The sequence below is a fragment of the Anneissia japonica genome, unplaced genomic scaffold, assembly GCF_011630105.1.
Source record: "Anneissia japonica isolate Jap-2015-1 unplaced genomic scaffold, ASM1163010v1 scaffold288114_len53235_cov202, whole genome shotgun sequence".
Classification (NCBI taxonomy): Eukaryota; Metazoa; Echinodermata; class Crinoidea; order Comatulida; family Comatulidae; genus Anneissia; species Anneissia japonica.
This window is the reverse complement of record NW_022737371.1, coordinates 23,395-41,278: the sequence shown is the minus strand read 5'-3', so window position 1 is coordinate 41,278 and position 17,884 is coordinate 23,395. Positions and strand designations below refer to the sequence as shown.

The following is a 17,884-nucleotide window of genomic DNA, read 5'->3' as shown; positions in this document are numbered from 1 at the left end:
TTATCTCGGAAATCCGTCTTTCCGAGATAAATTATCTCGGAAAGACGTCTTAATAAGTATTTATTCCATGTTTCCATGATAATTATCTTGGAAACTCGGAAACGCGGAAGGTCACTTTAAGCTTCCGTAGAAAATGCCCTATTTTCATTTATTTTTTTATATTACTAGGTAGGCCTAACAATTGAGTATTAAAGTAGGACTTTTTTTAAATGATAGGCTCTAGGCTAGCCAGCCTTGTTGAAAGGTATTCTGTTGAAAGGGCACTTCGTGGAAGGATAGCCCACGAAAGTCTAGAAAAAGACTTATTTCCAGTGGGGTCCTTCTGGTGGTTATTGGGCAGTACACCGGGAAACAATCCCCTACTCTTTTCCGAAGAGTGTACTGCGTTCTTTAACGTGCACATGGGCCATAATGCACACGGGACCAGCGGCTTAAACGTCTCATCCGAAAGACGGTCCGCTATTATTGTAACTTGTACTTCAGCCCTCTAGCTGAAACACAAAGAGAGGCAGCGATGGGAATTGAACCGGGGACCTAGAGTTCTCCACGGTTCAGCGCACACACAGCGGCTACCACCAGATTAGCCGACTGAGCTAAGCTGCTCTCGTAATGAAAAAGGGGGGTTCGTTCGAATCCAACAAACCCCCTAGCACGGGCTTGGAGTATTACTAGTACTACTGCACTGTAATGCATATACCTATTTTAATACACTACTTAGATAGGCTTTTCTTTTTCCATCTTGATTTCAGAGGTCAAAAACATTTTTCAATTTACTAGTCTTTTAAGAACATTTTGCTGGAAATTTTTTTTGGATACGAAGTCCCGTTATGGAGTTATGATTTTTTAAATAACATGTCAGAAAATCAGCCCAAAAGCTTATCTTATTTCTGTTGGTTATGCACCGCTGATTCGAAATGTTTGTCATCACTTCAAGATGTCTACCGATTCGTGAAAAAGGCTGATTGTATTTGAGCATAATTCAACACATTACACAGGATAACCAAACAATGAAAAGAGAATTTAGTATTGTACAAAATTTACAGCTCAGGATAACCCAATAAAACCAAATCGGTTTATTTCTGGGGTCCCTTAAATAAAAAAATATTACATAAAAATTGGTTAAAAAGTAAAACAAACATTAAAATTTGTTAAAACCTTTAAAATTACTAATGAAAGTAAAACTAATACAGTCCGCCCTCCAATTCGAGACCCCCTCTAATTCCAAGAACCCTCTAATCCGAGACCACTTTTTCAAAGTAGGCTACCAACTTACCACCTATCTTTTAACACTGAGATCACCCTCTAATTATGAGAACCTTCCAATTCGAGACAACCTTTATGGAAGAACCAAGTGAAAAAATGACCTCCAATTCAAGACCACATTTAAAAAAATATCAAACAGATTCAATTTTGTTTAGCAATAAATACTTTTTTGAAAAATTCAACATTATAACAGATCTATTTTCATAAATTTATGCACAATAAAGGGTTCTTAAGTGTGTTATCTTTGAAAAAGCTATTTTTTAAAAAGAAATGTTTAGTTTTAGGCCACTGGCTGTCATAAAATATTCAGTAAATGTTTTACAACAATCTTCAGCCATTCAATTGCTGCACTACCCCCAAGCCCTGTAGCCAAGGGAGGGGGGGGGGAATTCCCCTGCTAATGTTTCCCTCCCCCCACCTGCTAAAATAAAAAACGTAAACAATTAAAACTACTGTAAAAGCAAAAATTATTTAATATTGGGGAAATCTGGTCAAGATGGAACACCTGACATATACTGACATATATGGTATCATCCAAAGATTTGTAAGAAGAGTGTTTCCCTGTTGGTATTCGCTTTGATGTGAAAAGAAGTGGATATCCAGCCCCGTAGCTGAAAGAGGAAGGGCAGCGCCATTCAAATTTAGCTCCAACAATGGCCATACTGAGGAAGGCGTGGCCCTTGCAGTACTTGGTTACCCCACCCTTTCCTTTTGTGTTTTTATTGTTGTAATCTGTTTATTTGTCTTTGTTGTTTGTGTGACTGTACTACTGTGATGCTTCAGGTTCCTGAATAATGACTGATTTTATGCCTACCATTGTTTTCCTGAATCATTGAGGCTTCGCTTGCGCTTCATAACCGCAAGGGAAAGGCGCAATATCAATACCCAATACTAGTACCAGTACCCATCAATGAGTCTAGCTACGGGGCTTCTATCCCCACTTTATCGTGGCCATGAGGAACTCGTTGGAGAATTGCTTATTGAAGATTGGGAATATAAGGAAAGGCCAAGCAACACAAAAGAAAATAACATCTTTCTTTATGTAAAGGATGGAAACCCACATATCTAAACCTAACTTTCATCAAATAAAGTGTAAATGTTATGTTTACTTTACAGTATGCAGTTCAATTTTTTTTTTCTTTTTTCAATTTAAACAGCTTCAAGTCAACAAAAAATTAAAAGCAAAAACAGTTTCTTTGAAATAAATAAATGGTTGTCCCATGTTGTCTTTTGGAGACCACTTTTATCTTCGGTCTTCATTTAGAGGTTTCATGTTCGGTTACCCTCCAATTATGCTGCTTGGAGACCAAGCATGTGGTCTCTACTTAGAGGTTTCTCAGTTCAGACCGAACCCCGAGACCACCCCAAATTTGAGATACACAGAGTGGTCTCAAATTGGAGGGCGTATTATAAAAGAAATAAAACCCATTGAAAAACCTTAAAAGTACGTAAAAGTGGATGTAAAAAAAAAACAGGTAAAAAACACTACATTAAAATTTGTTAAAAACCTTTAAAATTACTTACCATTAAGTAAAACTAATAAAATAAATAAAAACCCTAGTTAAACCTTAAAGTAAAAAAACAGTACGACTCTACTACACTAAAAACTTTGTTCATGTTTGAAGTATGTTTATATTTATAAGTTATTATTTATAAATTTATATGCATGGGGGTATATCTCTATGCCTGGACCACTTTCTAAAGGTTTTTAGCAACACCCGACCACGCCCACTTTTTTTCTTATAGGGGACAAGAAATCACCATCAATGGTTGTGATGACCGACGTAATTTATTTGATGGTACACTTTTGTTAAAGTAGCACTCTTCTATTGCAGTGCTTTCGAAGACAACAAATATAATTAAACTAAAAGTTACAATGAATTTATAACGACAATGTGTGAAGAATAAAGATAATAAATACAGAAGGACCCTATTTAGGGAACACTTTTTCGGCCACAGAATGAAGGAAAGTACAGTATATCTAACAGTTCAGCCAATCCCTTTTCAGGGAACACACCCATTAGGGGGAAGTAGCTGTGCTACAGGGTCTTGGGGGCCCCTAGAAAATTTTCTTGTTCTTTCCCAACCAGTTTCCCCCAGAAAAGAAGAAAAATCACAATTACATGTATTTTCTACATATTAGTTAACATCTACAGTATATGTAAATACAATAAGCCTCTGAAACCCTCCACTCCCTGGACCACTTTCGAAACGTTTTAATTGACACCCGACCACACCCACTTTGCTCTCATTGGGAACCTTGTCCCCCCTCCCCAAATTGTATCTTGCACCTCACTTCCCCCCCTACCCCAGATTTCAGACGCTGGCACCACTTTTTTGACCCCGAATATGTCCCTTAATAGGGGGTTCTACTGTATATTTTTAGAATGCAGTGACATGTACAATACTTTCATATTTGTTTTATATCCTAATAAAACCTCTTGTTTCATCTTAAATTTTAATCACTTTTTATGAATTTACAGTTCTGTGTTTTTTTTCTCTCTGTTATGACATGCATATTTTTTAATTATGTATGATTTCTAAAAGGTTTTTCTTTACATGTTTTTAAAATATGGACTTAGACTCTTCCTTTTCTATGGTTCCGTTCATATCTTACCCACAGATAGAATACTTTCCCATATGTAGGCATATAATGATATGGTGGGATAACACAATACAAAGAAAGTTAAATTAAATAAAATGCCTTTTCACATGTCTCCGGCCTGACCGTTTATCGTGGTCTCACATCACATGTGGTACTGAAATCAATAAAATCAAGCACATCTTTGCTATAACGGCTTTGCTTGAACCAAGTTCAAAGAAAATTTGTACAATGGTTACTGTACATCATGCTGTCTCTTATACACATCTAGATGTGTATAAGAGACAGATATTTACCAAATTATAAGAATTAATACAAGACAAAATACATTAAAACTATGATCGTTAAAATATGTTATTTTATTTGTTCTTTCTGCATATTTTTACATCACATGTACAACTAAATAAAAACTCTACACTACACACAAAATACAAACACTTTATCCAGCAATTTAGAAACTTTTATACTCTCACACAACACTCAATAAATATAAATATACACAGATCTATTCACAAAAACACTTTAAAAAGATGTGATACAATGTAACACAAACTGGCTGTTTGTCTTTCAGTAAATTTATAATACATCTTTTTAAAATTATTGGTTATATTACCAACAAAGGATAAGTACATGAAACTTTGAAAGGGTTAAAAGAGCGGTGGAACTTTGCTGATCAATCATTTTCATCATTCATAAAAAAAATCAATTTAACATACAGAAGTCAAGGGAGTTGCGGTTTGGGCTCTTAGCAGCTGGTGGTTCTAACCTCACACTGTACATTAATATCTTCTGCTGTGCAAAGTACATAAATGAGATGTTCAGAGTGTGGTAAAAAAGGCATTCAGCCACACACCCACATCTATAAACAGCCAAAGAATTTCCAACTAAATGTGAAATGCATTCTGATAGAAGCACCACCCCCAATTTCAAAATAAGATATGATACTTGTAAACACAAGTTAATTTATTATAATTCTTATATAAAAAAAAAAAGGTATGTTTCTTAGAAGAATCACAAATGATTTATTTGAATGTAAATAAATTAATTAATTGAAAAACCTAAATAAGTTATCAGGTAATCATTAGTCTCATAATTACCAAAAAAAAGACATGATAATAAAATAAAGGCAGCATGTATACATTGTTATAATTTAAACAAATGTGGAATAAAAATAATGTTACAATATCAACAAAACTTTCAATAAAACTGATTATTGTATAATATTTATAATGTTTTAAAATAATGATTGGTATACCACTAAAATGATTAATAAATGTTTAATTGATTTGATTTATCATATAACTGATAAGTTACTGACAAGATCTTTCAATTAATTGTAATATCTTTTCATATTAATCAATAATTGTTAGACTTAGTACAAAAGGTTTTATATCAATATCAAAATACATAAAATATAGAGTCAATCTAGAATACAATTGTGCACAGACACAATGTTTGTTGGTGATTTCGGAAAGACTATGTTGAGGTATGATATCATCTACAATCCAAGACTCAAAACGCCCAAACTGTGTTAAGGTAGTGTGCAAACAACGGGAGGTTCAACGAAGCACCATATTGTGGTACTGAGTAATGGAAGATTAACTCAGAACAGTTTTGATTACTAATGGTCTACAACATGTTACGATATTCTCATAATAATTTGTGGCTGCATATATTTATTTATAAAACATTGCATATGCACCGGTCAACAAAATATCAATGTTGTTTTTTTTTTTAAATACAAAATAAAATAACTTAAGATTTAATTGCATAGCTTGAAAACAGCTCATTTAGCACCATAAAACATGTACTCTCAATGTGTTCAGAAACATTACAAACCCTGTTCTATTTTAACATTATAACATAACAACAGCAGTACTAACAATAATAGTAATAATAATAATAATATTTTAGTAGCAATATAGATAATACTAATTTGTAATCCCACAGAAGTGAAATCCTAGCACTCCCTTTTATTATAATACAATATAAAAATAAATAACTTACATTTTAGCAGCATATGCATACATACTGTGCATAACTTTTGAGATTATTTTGATTTCTAAAATTGGTAACTTCTTACATTTATTCCTAAAATGGTGAAGGATTTATTATATTGGTCAAACATAGTTTAAACAAAATATGTTACTAGTTTATAAAATAGAATCCCAGAATTTAAAAATATATACAATGGTTACTGTACATCATGTGTCCTGTACACAATGATGATAGAATTAAATTTACCTTCTAGGTAACCTGTTTAGTAGACTAATAATACTGGTCTCCACAGGACTCGGTTATCCTTCTTAAATCAGTCTCATAATGAGCCTTAAAGAGTTGTTTTTTAGTCCAAATGGAACTGACCCTAGAACCCTGGAATTGGGAAGCAAGCACCTTAACTACTAAGCTATTCTACTCCACTCCACATTTCCCTCACTTGAATAAAATCACAAATAAAACAATAACTATTCATCATTAAATACTAAAATTAGTTGGCAAATTTTATCTTAACAAATTTAAAAATTGCACCCAAGTTTATCCTTCAAATAAATGCATAAAATAAAGTAGATACATGCATCATCATCACCTTCATCTTTTAAAGTAAGTTTTCCCCATACACAAGGATTAGACTGTTGAGAGACTATGTAAAATGTTAACAAGATTGTTATAAAGCACCTTTAAAAGGGGAAACGACTTCTATTAAACACAAACTTATATAGTAAACAAATGAGGCTACTATTTCTATTAATATATAAAGAAATAGTACAAAAATAAGTTTACAGCTTTTATTTAAAAAAAAGTAAACAGATATGTTTACTATTCTATCAAAACAAATACAGTATGCCTACCGCTTCTACCAAAAATGTAAATTTAACTAATAGAGTTACCCCTTCTATAAAAGAACAAAGGAATAGTAAAAGAAAGAGTAACCTCTTTCATTTATAAATAAAATAAATGAAATAGGTTTACCCTTCCTATCAAAATTATAATGCATAGCGTAATATTTTCATTTGATCACATTCTGTAATCATACATGTAACAAATAATTAAATATCATGAATACCCTTTAGTATAGATATTTTAGGTAAATTAAAGAAATACTATGTTTATTCCTAAGAATAAGACAGATTTTTATAAACATTAATTTTACAAAAAAATTAAACAAAACTTTTCATTAAGCTATTGTTTAACTCTGTTGAATATGTATTTGGAACATAATTTTTAATGATTTTGTTTAAAAGTTTCTCCATTGTAAAAAAAATTAAAAAGAAAGTTAAATAAGAGAAATAAAAGTACTGAAAACAGGAGTAGTATCAATGGCAATGCCATTCACCCTACAAGCTAACCTTTTTGAGATAACAAAAATAAATCTTTATTTGTTAAATGTAAAAATATACACAATTTACAAGAATTCACTGTACATGTGCAGCCCCATGAACTTGGACAATTTGTACCAAGATGATATATATCTTCATACATAACTTCTTTTAAAGGAAATTCAACCTAAATACATAGGAGCCCTGGAAGATATAAACACATTAAAAATAACAATTAATTAAATATAATAGTAATTATAGCTATTAACAAAAAATTATAATACTCTTAACAAAAAATTGTTTCCTAATTTATTTCAACTCTAACAGAAACAATACTCAACGATTACAGGATAGAATGATGTTATTTAAAACTGATTTAAAAAAAAAAATTTGAATTTGATCCTTTTTAACCCACATACAACTTGATAAAGCTGCTAATTAGTTGATAAATATGAAGTTTTAAGATACTAAGATTTAGTTGCTCAAAAATCCAACATAAAGTTAAAGCAGAGTCCGCATTGCATATTTACCAACCTGAGAGATTTGAAATGCGTGACTACACCAGTTTGGTAGGGGTGGGGGGGTGCACCAGGGCCCCAGGGTCAGGTTGGAACCCTGGAGGACCGGGTTTCAGTCACATAATTAATGGTTGATTGTGACAATGAACACGCAAGAACGCACGCGACTACTAGTTTCAGTCATGGTTGGCTGGGTTGTTTTGGCCGGGAAAGAGAAACTTTCTCGGTAAATTGATTCTCGAACGAGATAATGAAAGCTCTCCAATGACTCAAGCTACTACATGACCATTTTTATATTTTAATAAAACCAATTTCTTCTAATTTAAATACATTTTCCCATTAATTCGTGATAATTCGTTATCATGCATAGACTTGTGCTAAGAGCATGAACAATTTCTGACCACGCATGTGTTTCTCCAAAATGCGTGTTTCATCCAAAATCACTTTGAAATCCGGGACCATTCCTCACGATGCGAGACGGTTGGTAACTATGGCACTGGATTAATTTTGACCAAGACGAAGAGTAACACCTTGGTTATATCATACCGCTTTATGCACTTGGATTTAAATATGAACTTTTAATATAGTAAGATATTGTGCATGAGTGTTCAATCTAATCATATATACATTCCAATCAAAGTTCAGAATGCACACAGGAATATTGAATGAGGTCGCACTGGTCACATTATGCTTTTATGCTTGAGGAAAACAGCATGGTTATTCTTCCTACTAACAAACGTTCACATTGTTAAGCTTGCCTCACACCTTGGGAAAATTAACTAATGTCAAAGTCGAAGTGCCCAGTTACATGGATAATTTGATTAAAATTAATTCAATGCGAACACAGCTTTAGTTAAGTAACAACTTACCCATGTCATGATATAAATGATAACTTTAAACTGATAGGTACGCATTTGCCACAAAACCCACCGCAGGACCCACGTATTGTTTTAAAATCCTGCAGAAAATAAACAAATGAAATTTTTCCTTATTATTACAATTTTTAACTTAATAGATCATAGATAAAAATACTAGAATAAAAAATTGCCAAAGTGGTAAGTAATCAAAACAAAATAAAATCATTAAAAAAAGTTCAAAACAGATCATTAATCAATGTTTGTAGCCTAATCTTTAATTTTATTCCATATATGTGAAAATTTAAAATGAGCTTTTTGGGATGCTACTTTAATACATGTTTAAGAAAAATGTTATTAATTAGAGCTGTTCAATCATTTAAGGTATGTAGACTTCAAAAAATATATTTAAAAAAAAACACAATTTTTAAAAAGTCTAACAAACATCTATTATTTCAAATTTTCTCAAATATTTTATGCACATACCCTGTCTATTGAAAAAGTTGCTAAATTTCCCTTGGTAGTCCAGCTAGCAGTTTGTGCTAATTCTAACCCTGTTCCATCAAAATTCATACGAAATTGCCCTTGTAGGCATTTCTTTGCACTATAGCAATCACCTGCTGTCCCAAACGGCACAAAGAGTCCTTCCTTTGTGCTGGAGAATGTTGCATCATCAACTGGAATGAATATGAGAACGTTTAAAAATATAATACTGTATAATCTCAATTGAATCATTGCAGTCACATGATTCAGTTCTTTATAATAATCAGTCTACGTGTTGCATTGGCCATTCAGAAGGATGTAAAAAGTATGTTTACATTTACAACTGGCATGAAGTATGGAAAGAGAACAGGACAGGACCTTAATTAGTGTGAACCAGTGGAAATTTCACTACAATATGCAAAGGCATTAAATCACATACAATGTACTCATAACACTATCAAATGATTTAAAACAATCATTATTAATCTAAAGTGAACAAGGTTCCAAAATACATATTAGTCCGTTTATCCAGGTCAGTGTTCATGGAATAGACTACAAAGTATTCATGAAAATTACACGGGACAAACAGCCTCCTTGTTTCATTACATGATGTCTCAATCCTGCAGTTTGTTTCTTACCTATAACTTCCATAGTTGTGACATTAAATCTAATTTTGTTGAATGATGTGTACCCTGCGTCATCATGACCCTGTAAGGTACATCTGCAGTTGTCATCTCGTCTTCCTTTGTTAGGACAGTCATAAGGGTTTAGTAGCCTACAAGGAAAACAGTCTTTTCATTTAAATATTTTTATTCATTTGTTTTTACAGTACTGTATATTGATTTGTCTCTTTAATATTAAAGTTCTTCCAGGTGACCCAGTTAAAAAAGCATACTAAAAAACAAAAATATATACCACTTCATAAATACCAAAACCCATTTTGCTGATTTATTGAGCATCAAATACCTATCAACGTATGGAATTAGATATTCTAATAATACATTGAGAACAATTTAAAATGTATTAATAGTATGTATTAATTACAATAAATTATATTGCAAATCACCTCTTTGGATAAATTTCGGAATAGTTTTCTCGTTCATTTTTTAAAGACAGAAACTCTTTGGGATTTGAAGAGTCCATTTGATGACAATATATCTCAAGTTCATTTCCCTGAAGCATGATTGTGTACGTCTTATCCGTTGAGAATCCAAACAGGCGCTTAAGATCAGCACAGCTGGAAGGCTTACCTACAAGAAAACACATTACAGTATGCAAATCCTTGCTTATTAAAATCAAAGGTTTATGTTGGGCCCAATCTCACCTTCTGTTTGACTGAAAATTTGTAATAAAAATAATCTTTCTTGGTAAATAATATACAAAAGCAACTTACCTGACTCCAAGGCCCAGTGCGCCATTGGTGACTCCAATGACATTCCCCAGCATTACACCTTCTGCTAACAGAGGGGCGTGATTCAGAATCACACATATTACCCTCATTTGTGAGGGGTAAACCCCCAGGATCCATCACCTGACATTTCACATGTCTTGTGCTGACACCATCTCCACAAGTGGTTGAGCACTGAAGAGCAAGAAAGATTAATATATTGCTGCTGTTTTTGTCATTGTTACATAGTAAGAAACCCTGTTATCTGTATGGAGCTGAATGTCAAATAAACATAAATTCTTTATCCTATACAGATTCTGCATTAGTTCACTTAGATGTGTCTTCTCACAAATGGGAAAAATTACATGACAATACAATAACCCAAATAATAATTTAGAGATTTAAAATAATAATATTTATTTATATAGCACATTTCCAGATTTACATCTGTTTAAAGCTCTTTACATAAAAAATGATAAAATACAACATTAAAATTAGCAACATTATCACAATGAAATTACAAAAATATTACATAGAAAGACTACAAAACAATACTTATCATTATTAATTACATCATTAAAATAATTAAAAACTTGAAAATTCAATATAAAAATATAAATAATATAATTAATTACCTTACAAACTATTATATACAATAAGACACAATTCACTACAATACAAATCAATTAAAAATTTAAATTCAACATCTACAATATGGAAAGCCAATGTCTATTAAATGGAAAGTTAGCAAAAATATAATTATTATAATTTACATAATCATACAAAAAGTCCATATAAAAAAATCAATAACAAAATGTCTACAGATTAAATAAAGAGGATTATACTAAAAATTGAAATACTTCTATATTATGCAATTTTTTTTAAATAAAGAAAACAATTATTAGTCTCACACAACTTGCTATTATTGCTATTTACAATTATAACATTATTCTTCCTTTCAGAAATCCATAGGTATTGATTAATAAAGAGCATGTCTATATAGTTTACGTAAGGAAAGTTCAAATACTCACCTCCTGCCAAGGACCAGCCACCCAAGCATGCGGTAGCTTAGAAACGGGACAAGCTTCCCGGTTACACCTCTTGGTCAGACGTGGCATAGTATTAACGTTACAGTACTCTCTTTTGACCTGAATACCACTTCTATTCTCACATATCACACGGCGAGTTCTAGTACCTCCACCACAAGACTTTGAGCACTGTCAGATAAGCAGCAAATTAATAAAATATACATCAGAACCAGAATTTGGTAACATTTAAATAATAAATTAGAATGACCATTATAACATCAATTATTACCCCCATTCTAACTTTCCAAATACAATTGATGGTTGATGTTATAGGTAATGAGGATTTTTTTCAAATGGAAGAATATAATTTAACAAAAGAAACTGTGATGAAAAAAATTAAAAGTAAAAGTGCAGGATAAAAAACAATATTACAAGCTGAAATTAAAGATTCTAAAAGAAAAAATATAGCCTTATAAAATAAAGATATAACATAATAATCACATTAAAGAAAAAACTATGTAACATCAAATAGAACAGACATATTTTTAAAACAGGAAATTAGTAAAAAAAAATAATATAAACTAAAATTGTTTTGATTCATAATAATTATTAGTAAAGAGTAACATGCAGTTAATAAACAGGAATAAAAATTTGTTATAAAGCTGGGACAATAAAAATAATATGTTTAAAAGCTGGTTATATATTGACATAAATAAATTATTATAAATTGATATATTTCAATGTTATATTAATATGTATAAAAATATCTGTGTATGTACAATTATGTCTTACAATTAGTTAAATTAAAAATTTAAAATGTATATGGTCATAGTTAAATTTCTTGTACATATACCGTATAAATTTTTTGTACATGTCATACATTTACCTTGCCATTACATTTTGTATAATTATCTTATGTTTTGTACTAACTTAATATCTACACACCTTACTCCAGTTTTGTGTTTTCCATTTGTATGTCTCACAGTGCTTACGATGGCAGTCTTTCTGATCTGAAGGTTTGTTTGTTGTACAAACGGACATGGGTGCGATGGAACTACCGTTCATGCAATGCACGGCACGGGTACGCTTCCCGCTCCCACATGTGGTGGAACACTAAACAGAAAACAGAGAATGGGGACTTACAGGTGCATGGTGAGTGGGGGAAGCATTGAGAATGAGAAAAGTAAGTGCATGGGGAATGGGGGATATACTGATAGAAGCAAAGCTGAGGGTTAGGAAAGCACTTATCAGGTTTGGTAGAAAAATCAGTCATATCATTGTTTTATTTTGTGATTAGTCAGTGAACACATTACAAGGTGTTTAATTAATCCATCCCATTGTTAATTAATCCCTGTCTAATTTGTAACAAGGTGTTTATTTTAACTCCTTATCAAAATAATGAACACAGACTGTGATGATCAAAATGCTGAATAATATATCAAACCACAAAGTGTCCCAACAAATCCATAACAGTACGGTTCAAATTAAAAGCATTTTTACAGTCCTGTACTGCAATCTTTATATGTGTGGACATGTGTGGCACAAAATTATGTAATACTTTCCTTCTAATGATACTGTAATTATATTTTGCATGTTAAATTGTCATCATTGTAAAAAATTCCTCAATAATCAATGTACTTTTCTTTCAATCAATCAGTGGTGAAAATAAATGAATAATCAGTAGCGACTGTACATAAATTAATTGGGAAAAAAAATGTGTTTAGAGAGAATATTTAATCGTCAGTGTTGACTATAAACGTTTAATTAGATAAGGTATTTTTCAGCATATTATGATATTATTAATGCCGTATCCAGTTATTGGGACAATTGGGACACTCCCACACAATTTTTCTACTGGCCCCACAAAGAATGGGTCCACATTTTTCAAACTGGGTCCAAATTATGCATTTTTAGGTATAAAATGAGTCCACTTTTTGAATAATGGGTCCAGTTTTCTCATATTTTACCTAAAATGGGTAAACTTTTAAGAAAATGGGTCCAGAATTTTCATATTTTTCATAATTCTCATAATTTTCCTATGAAAATGGGTCCAACTTTAGAGAAAATGAGTCAAAATTATTTGGATCTATGCATAAAGTGGGTCCACCCTGATGTGTCCCGCACTGTTTGAAATTCCTGGCTACGGCATTGGATATTATAATATAGTTTATTTAAAATTGCAGCTAATCCATGCAAACAGATTATAATACCCAACAATATCCTTTATCAACTTGTGAGAATTTGTTGACTATAAACATTTAATTAAGATAAGGTAGTTTTCAGCATGTTATATCATAATAGTTTATTTAAAATTGCTGCTAAACACAACAATTCATGCACACAGATTATAATAACCAAACAATATCTTTTATCAACTTGTGAATATTTAGTAATTTTCTACCAGAATTGTTGACTATAAACATTTAATTAGATAAGGTTGTTTTCAGCATATTATAATATAGTTTATTTAAAATTGCAGCTAAACACAGCAATCCATGCACACAGATTATAATACCCAACAATATAATTTATTCAACTTGTGAGAATTTTATATTTTCTACCAGAATTATCATGCACTATTCAACCAAGGGGCATATTATTTATGTAGTTTTATAGCTATTTTGATTACATTAAACAGCCTTAGTCTCCATGAAGAAAAGCATGGTTGGTTCTGGACATGATTAACAGCATATAAATATCTAGTCAAATATATTAGGCCTAAGCAGCAACATATAATAGATGTGATTGACAACAGTAATAACTGTTGTAAATATTTAGAATTACCTCACTCCATGGACCAGTCTCCCAGGTGATGCATGGTCCTTTATGACATGACTTCTTTGTTTCTGGTTTATCTACACCACAGAAATTGTCAGGCATCATCTGTCCAGTTGCAGAATGGCAAGTTACAGTACGTTCACGATATCCGTTACCGCAAGTCACAGTACACTATCAAAGAAATACCTAAGAATTTACTAAAGTGTTTAAAAAATTTTATTAGTAAGACAGTGGCTGAAGTCCAATTTAAGGCAAGTTATATGAGTCCCTTCAAAAAGGAATACCCATCGAATGACAAGACAGATAGCTCTGATTAGTGACATTTTCAAAGACTTTAAAATATTAAAGGCACGTCATGTAGTAATGAAAAAGTTTACAATCAATCCACTATCCATCACTATGGTAATCACAATAAGCAATGTGTACTGTATTGTTGCTGAGTTACCACAAAAGCATGTTAACTTGCTTGAGGGACATGCATGAGTTCTGATTGGCCAGTTGCTAAGCTCTATTCTAACTCAAAAAAGGTCCATAATGGAATGAACAATATGTTACAATACCATTTTAAAGAATGAAGTAAATGGAAAAAAGTGATAGTACACAACAGTGTGCATTTGCCAGTCATTTCCAACCACTTCTACAGATATATCTACTTGATATTGCCAGAATGTGTATTTACTATTTCAGTAATAGGGTACTAAATACATCATCTTTAGACATAAATTTTAAAATACATATATTTATGAAAGTAATACTCTTTATACCTGTAGTATATATGATCTTTACTAAATATCCAAAGTATCTTGACATTGTTTTAAAACTAATTTAAAACTGGCATAAAAACAGACAAACAATACAAAAAAAAATGCATCATGGACAAAAGGGTCACCATAAAATAATAATAATAATAATGCCATGATATTTGGAGCACATATCCATCGCTCCACTAGCGGATCAGCAGTTAACACCAACTCCTTTGTTACATAACGTGAGCAGGTAGCATAGCGATAGCCTACTTGGTACCTATTGCTGATAGAGCTCCACTCCTAATAACATGTTCCCATCATATTACATCCCCTCTATTTAAACAAATGTTTAAAAAACTCCAATCTTTATTACAATTTTCGTAACTTAAGCGATCCAAATTTATATTTGCAAAATATGAACCATACCACATCTGCAAATAGTTTACAAAGCTGTATACCGATGTTAAATTTGTAACATTTCAGATTCTCAAAGGAAAATTCACCATAGAATATTTATTTAATCTCATCCTTCAGCATGAAACCTGCTAGAATGGAACTTTAAGGTAAAATATTCTATAATTATTATCTAATCTGCCTATGTCATTTTCTGCCTAATGTATTTGAGTAATGTATTTGATGCATAGTTATAGAATATTCAATGCAATAATTCCCTCTTTGACCTCCTAGCAATTCACAAATCAATCAACAGTGTAATTGTCTCCCATTGGGAATCTGAACACAACCCAGCCCAAAAAATTCCTTTGAATATTAATAAATAGAGTGTTGCCTTGACAACACACTGCTTTCTTAATAGGAATCTGATGACCTTATTAGATTGATATCAGGTTAACAAAATATCATCAATTTACCATTTTATCATTAATGTAATTTCATTTTCCTTTTATTGCTTTTAATTGAACAGATTATCACTTCATCTAAGTAGGCATATATTCAAATTAGATGACTTTCTTTGTTTTTAGACCAATTTCATTCAATACCATTCAACTTATGAATAAATAAACATGAATATATCTGACAAGCAAGTCTGCTAATGTATATGTAAATATTTCATAATTTAGTTATATAATCAGACCAGGATATTTCTAGGGAATGTACGCAATGCTTGACTTTGTGTGCGGCAGCTGTAATCTAACCAATGCAGTGAGACAAGACGGTGTGTTCCCTTAAAACAACAAACTGAAGTGCTGTTGGCCAAACATCCAGTTCAATAAATTTCAAACATAAACTTCACACAAATTCTAAATGTCATTTGATCTAGTAGGGTAAGGTAAAAATCCATATTTAAGGGACTTTCGTATTTGTGTATAGTTGCACTTTATATGTATTTGTGGCTTTTATATGTATTGTATATATATAGAATTATATGCCTGAACAGAATTTAATAATACTTTCAGAAATTTTCTTGTTGTGCTTCAGTAATATCTCTGTCTCTTATACACATCTAGATGTGTATAAGAGACAGTCAAAATGCTGAATAATATATCAAACCACAAAGTGTCCCAACAAATCCATAACAGTACGGTTCAAATTAAAAGCATTTTTACAGTCCTGTACTGCAATCTTTATATGTGTGGACATGTGTGGCACAAAATTATGTAATACTTTCCTTCTAATGATACTGTAATTATATTTTGCATGTTAAATTGTCATCATTGTAAAAAATTCCTCAATAATCAATGTACTTTTCTTTCAATCAATCAGTGATGAAAATAAATGAATAATCAGTAGCGACTGTACATAAATTAATTGGGAAAAAAATGTGTTTAGAGAGAATATTTAATCTATTTTTAATATTTTATAAACGTTTAATTAGATAAGGTATTTTTCAGCATATTATGATATTATTAATGCCGTATCCAGTTATTGGGACAATTGGGACACTCCCACACAATTTTTCTACTGGCCCCACAAAGAATGGGTCCACATTTTTCAAACTGGGTCCAAATTATGCATTTTTAGGTATAAAATGAGTCCACTTTTTGAATAATGGGTCCAGTTTTCTCATATTTTACCTAAAATGGGTAAACTTTAAAGAAAATGGGTCCAGAATTTTCATATTTTTCATAATTCTCATAATTTTCCTATGAAAATGGGTCCAACTTTAGAGAAAATGAGTCAAAATTATTTGGATTTATGCATAAAGTGGGTCCACCCTGATGTGTCCCGCACTGTTTGAAATTCCTGGCTACGGCATTGGATATTATAATATAGTTTATTTAAAATTGCAGCTAATCCATGCAAACAGATTATAATACCCAACAATATCCTTTATCAACTTGTGAGAATTTGTTGACTATAAACATTTAATTAAGATAAGGTAGTTTTCAGCATGTTATATCATAATAGTTTATTTAAAATTGCTGCTAAACACAACAATTCATGCACACAGATTATAATAACCAAACAATATCTTTTATCAACTTGTGAATATTTAGTAATTTTCTACCAGAATTGTTGACTATAAACATTTAATTAGATAAGGTTGTTTTCAGCATATTATAATATCTGTCTCTTATACACATCTAGATGTGTATAAGAGACAGGTCATACATTTACCTTGCCATTACATTTTGTATAATTATCTTATGTTTTGTACTAACTTAATATCTACACACCTTACTCCAGTTTTGTGTTTTCCATTTGTATGTCTCACAGTGCTTACGATGGCAGTCTTTCTGATCTGAAGGTTTGTTTGTTGTACAAACGGACATGGGTGCGATGGAACTACCGTTCATGCAATGCACGGCACGGGTACGCTTCCCGCTCCCACATGTGGTGGAACACTAAACAGAAAACAGAGAATGGGGACTTACAGGTGCATGGTGAGTGGGGGAAGCATTGAGAATGAGAAAAGTAAGTGCATGGGGAATGGGGGATATACTGATAG

The 17,884-nt window shown here is 31.8% G+C and overlaps 1 protein-coding gene across 1 annotated transcript in view; it reads right to left on the bottom strand.

The window, feature by feature from the left end:
• Positions 1–4,209: 4,209 nt before the first annotated feature.
• Positions 4,210–17,884, bottom strand: part of LOC117117331 (A disintegrin and metalloproteinase with thrombospondin motifs 20-like) — a gene marked incomplete in the record, with an annotated part of 36,228 nt that continues 22,553 nt past the window's right edge. The window contains 9 exon segments of the mRNA XM_033261599.1: positions 4,210–7,386; positions 8,570–8,658; positions 9,041–9,231; positions 9,676–9,812; positions 10,104–10,318; positions 10,431–10,619; positions 11,456–11,641; positions 12,398–12,565; positions 14,237–14,401. Coding sequence (XP_033117490.1) covers positions 8,575–8,658; positions 9,041–9,231; positions 9,676–9,812; positions 10,104–10,318; positions 10,431–10,619; positions 11,456–11,641; positions 12,398–12,565; positions 14,237–14,401 — 1,335 coding nt within the window.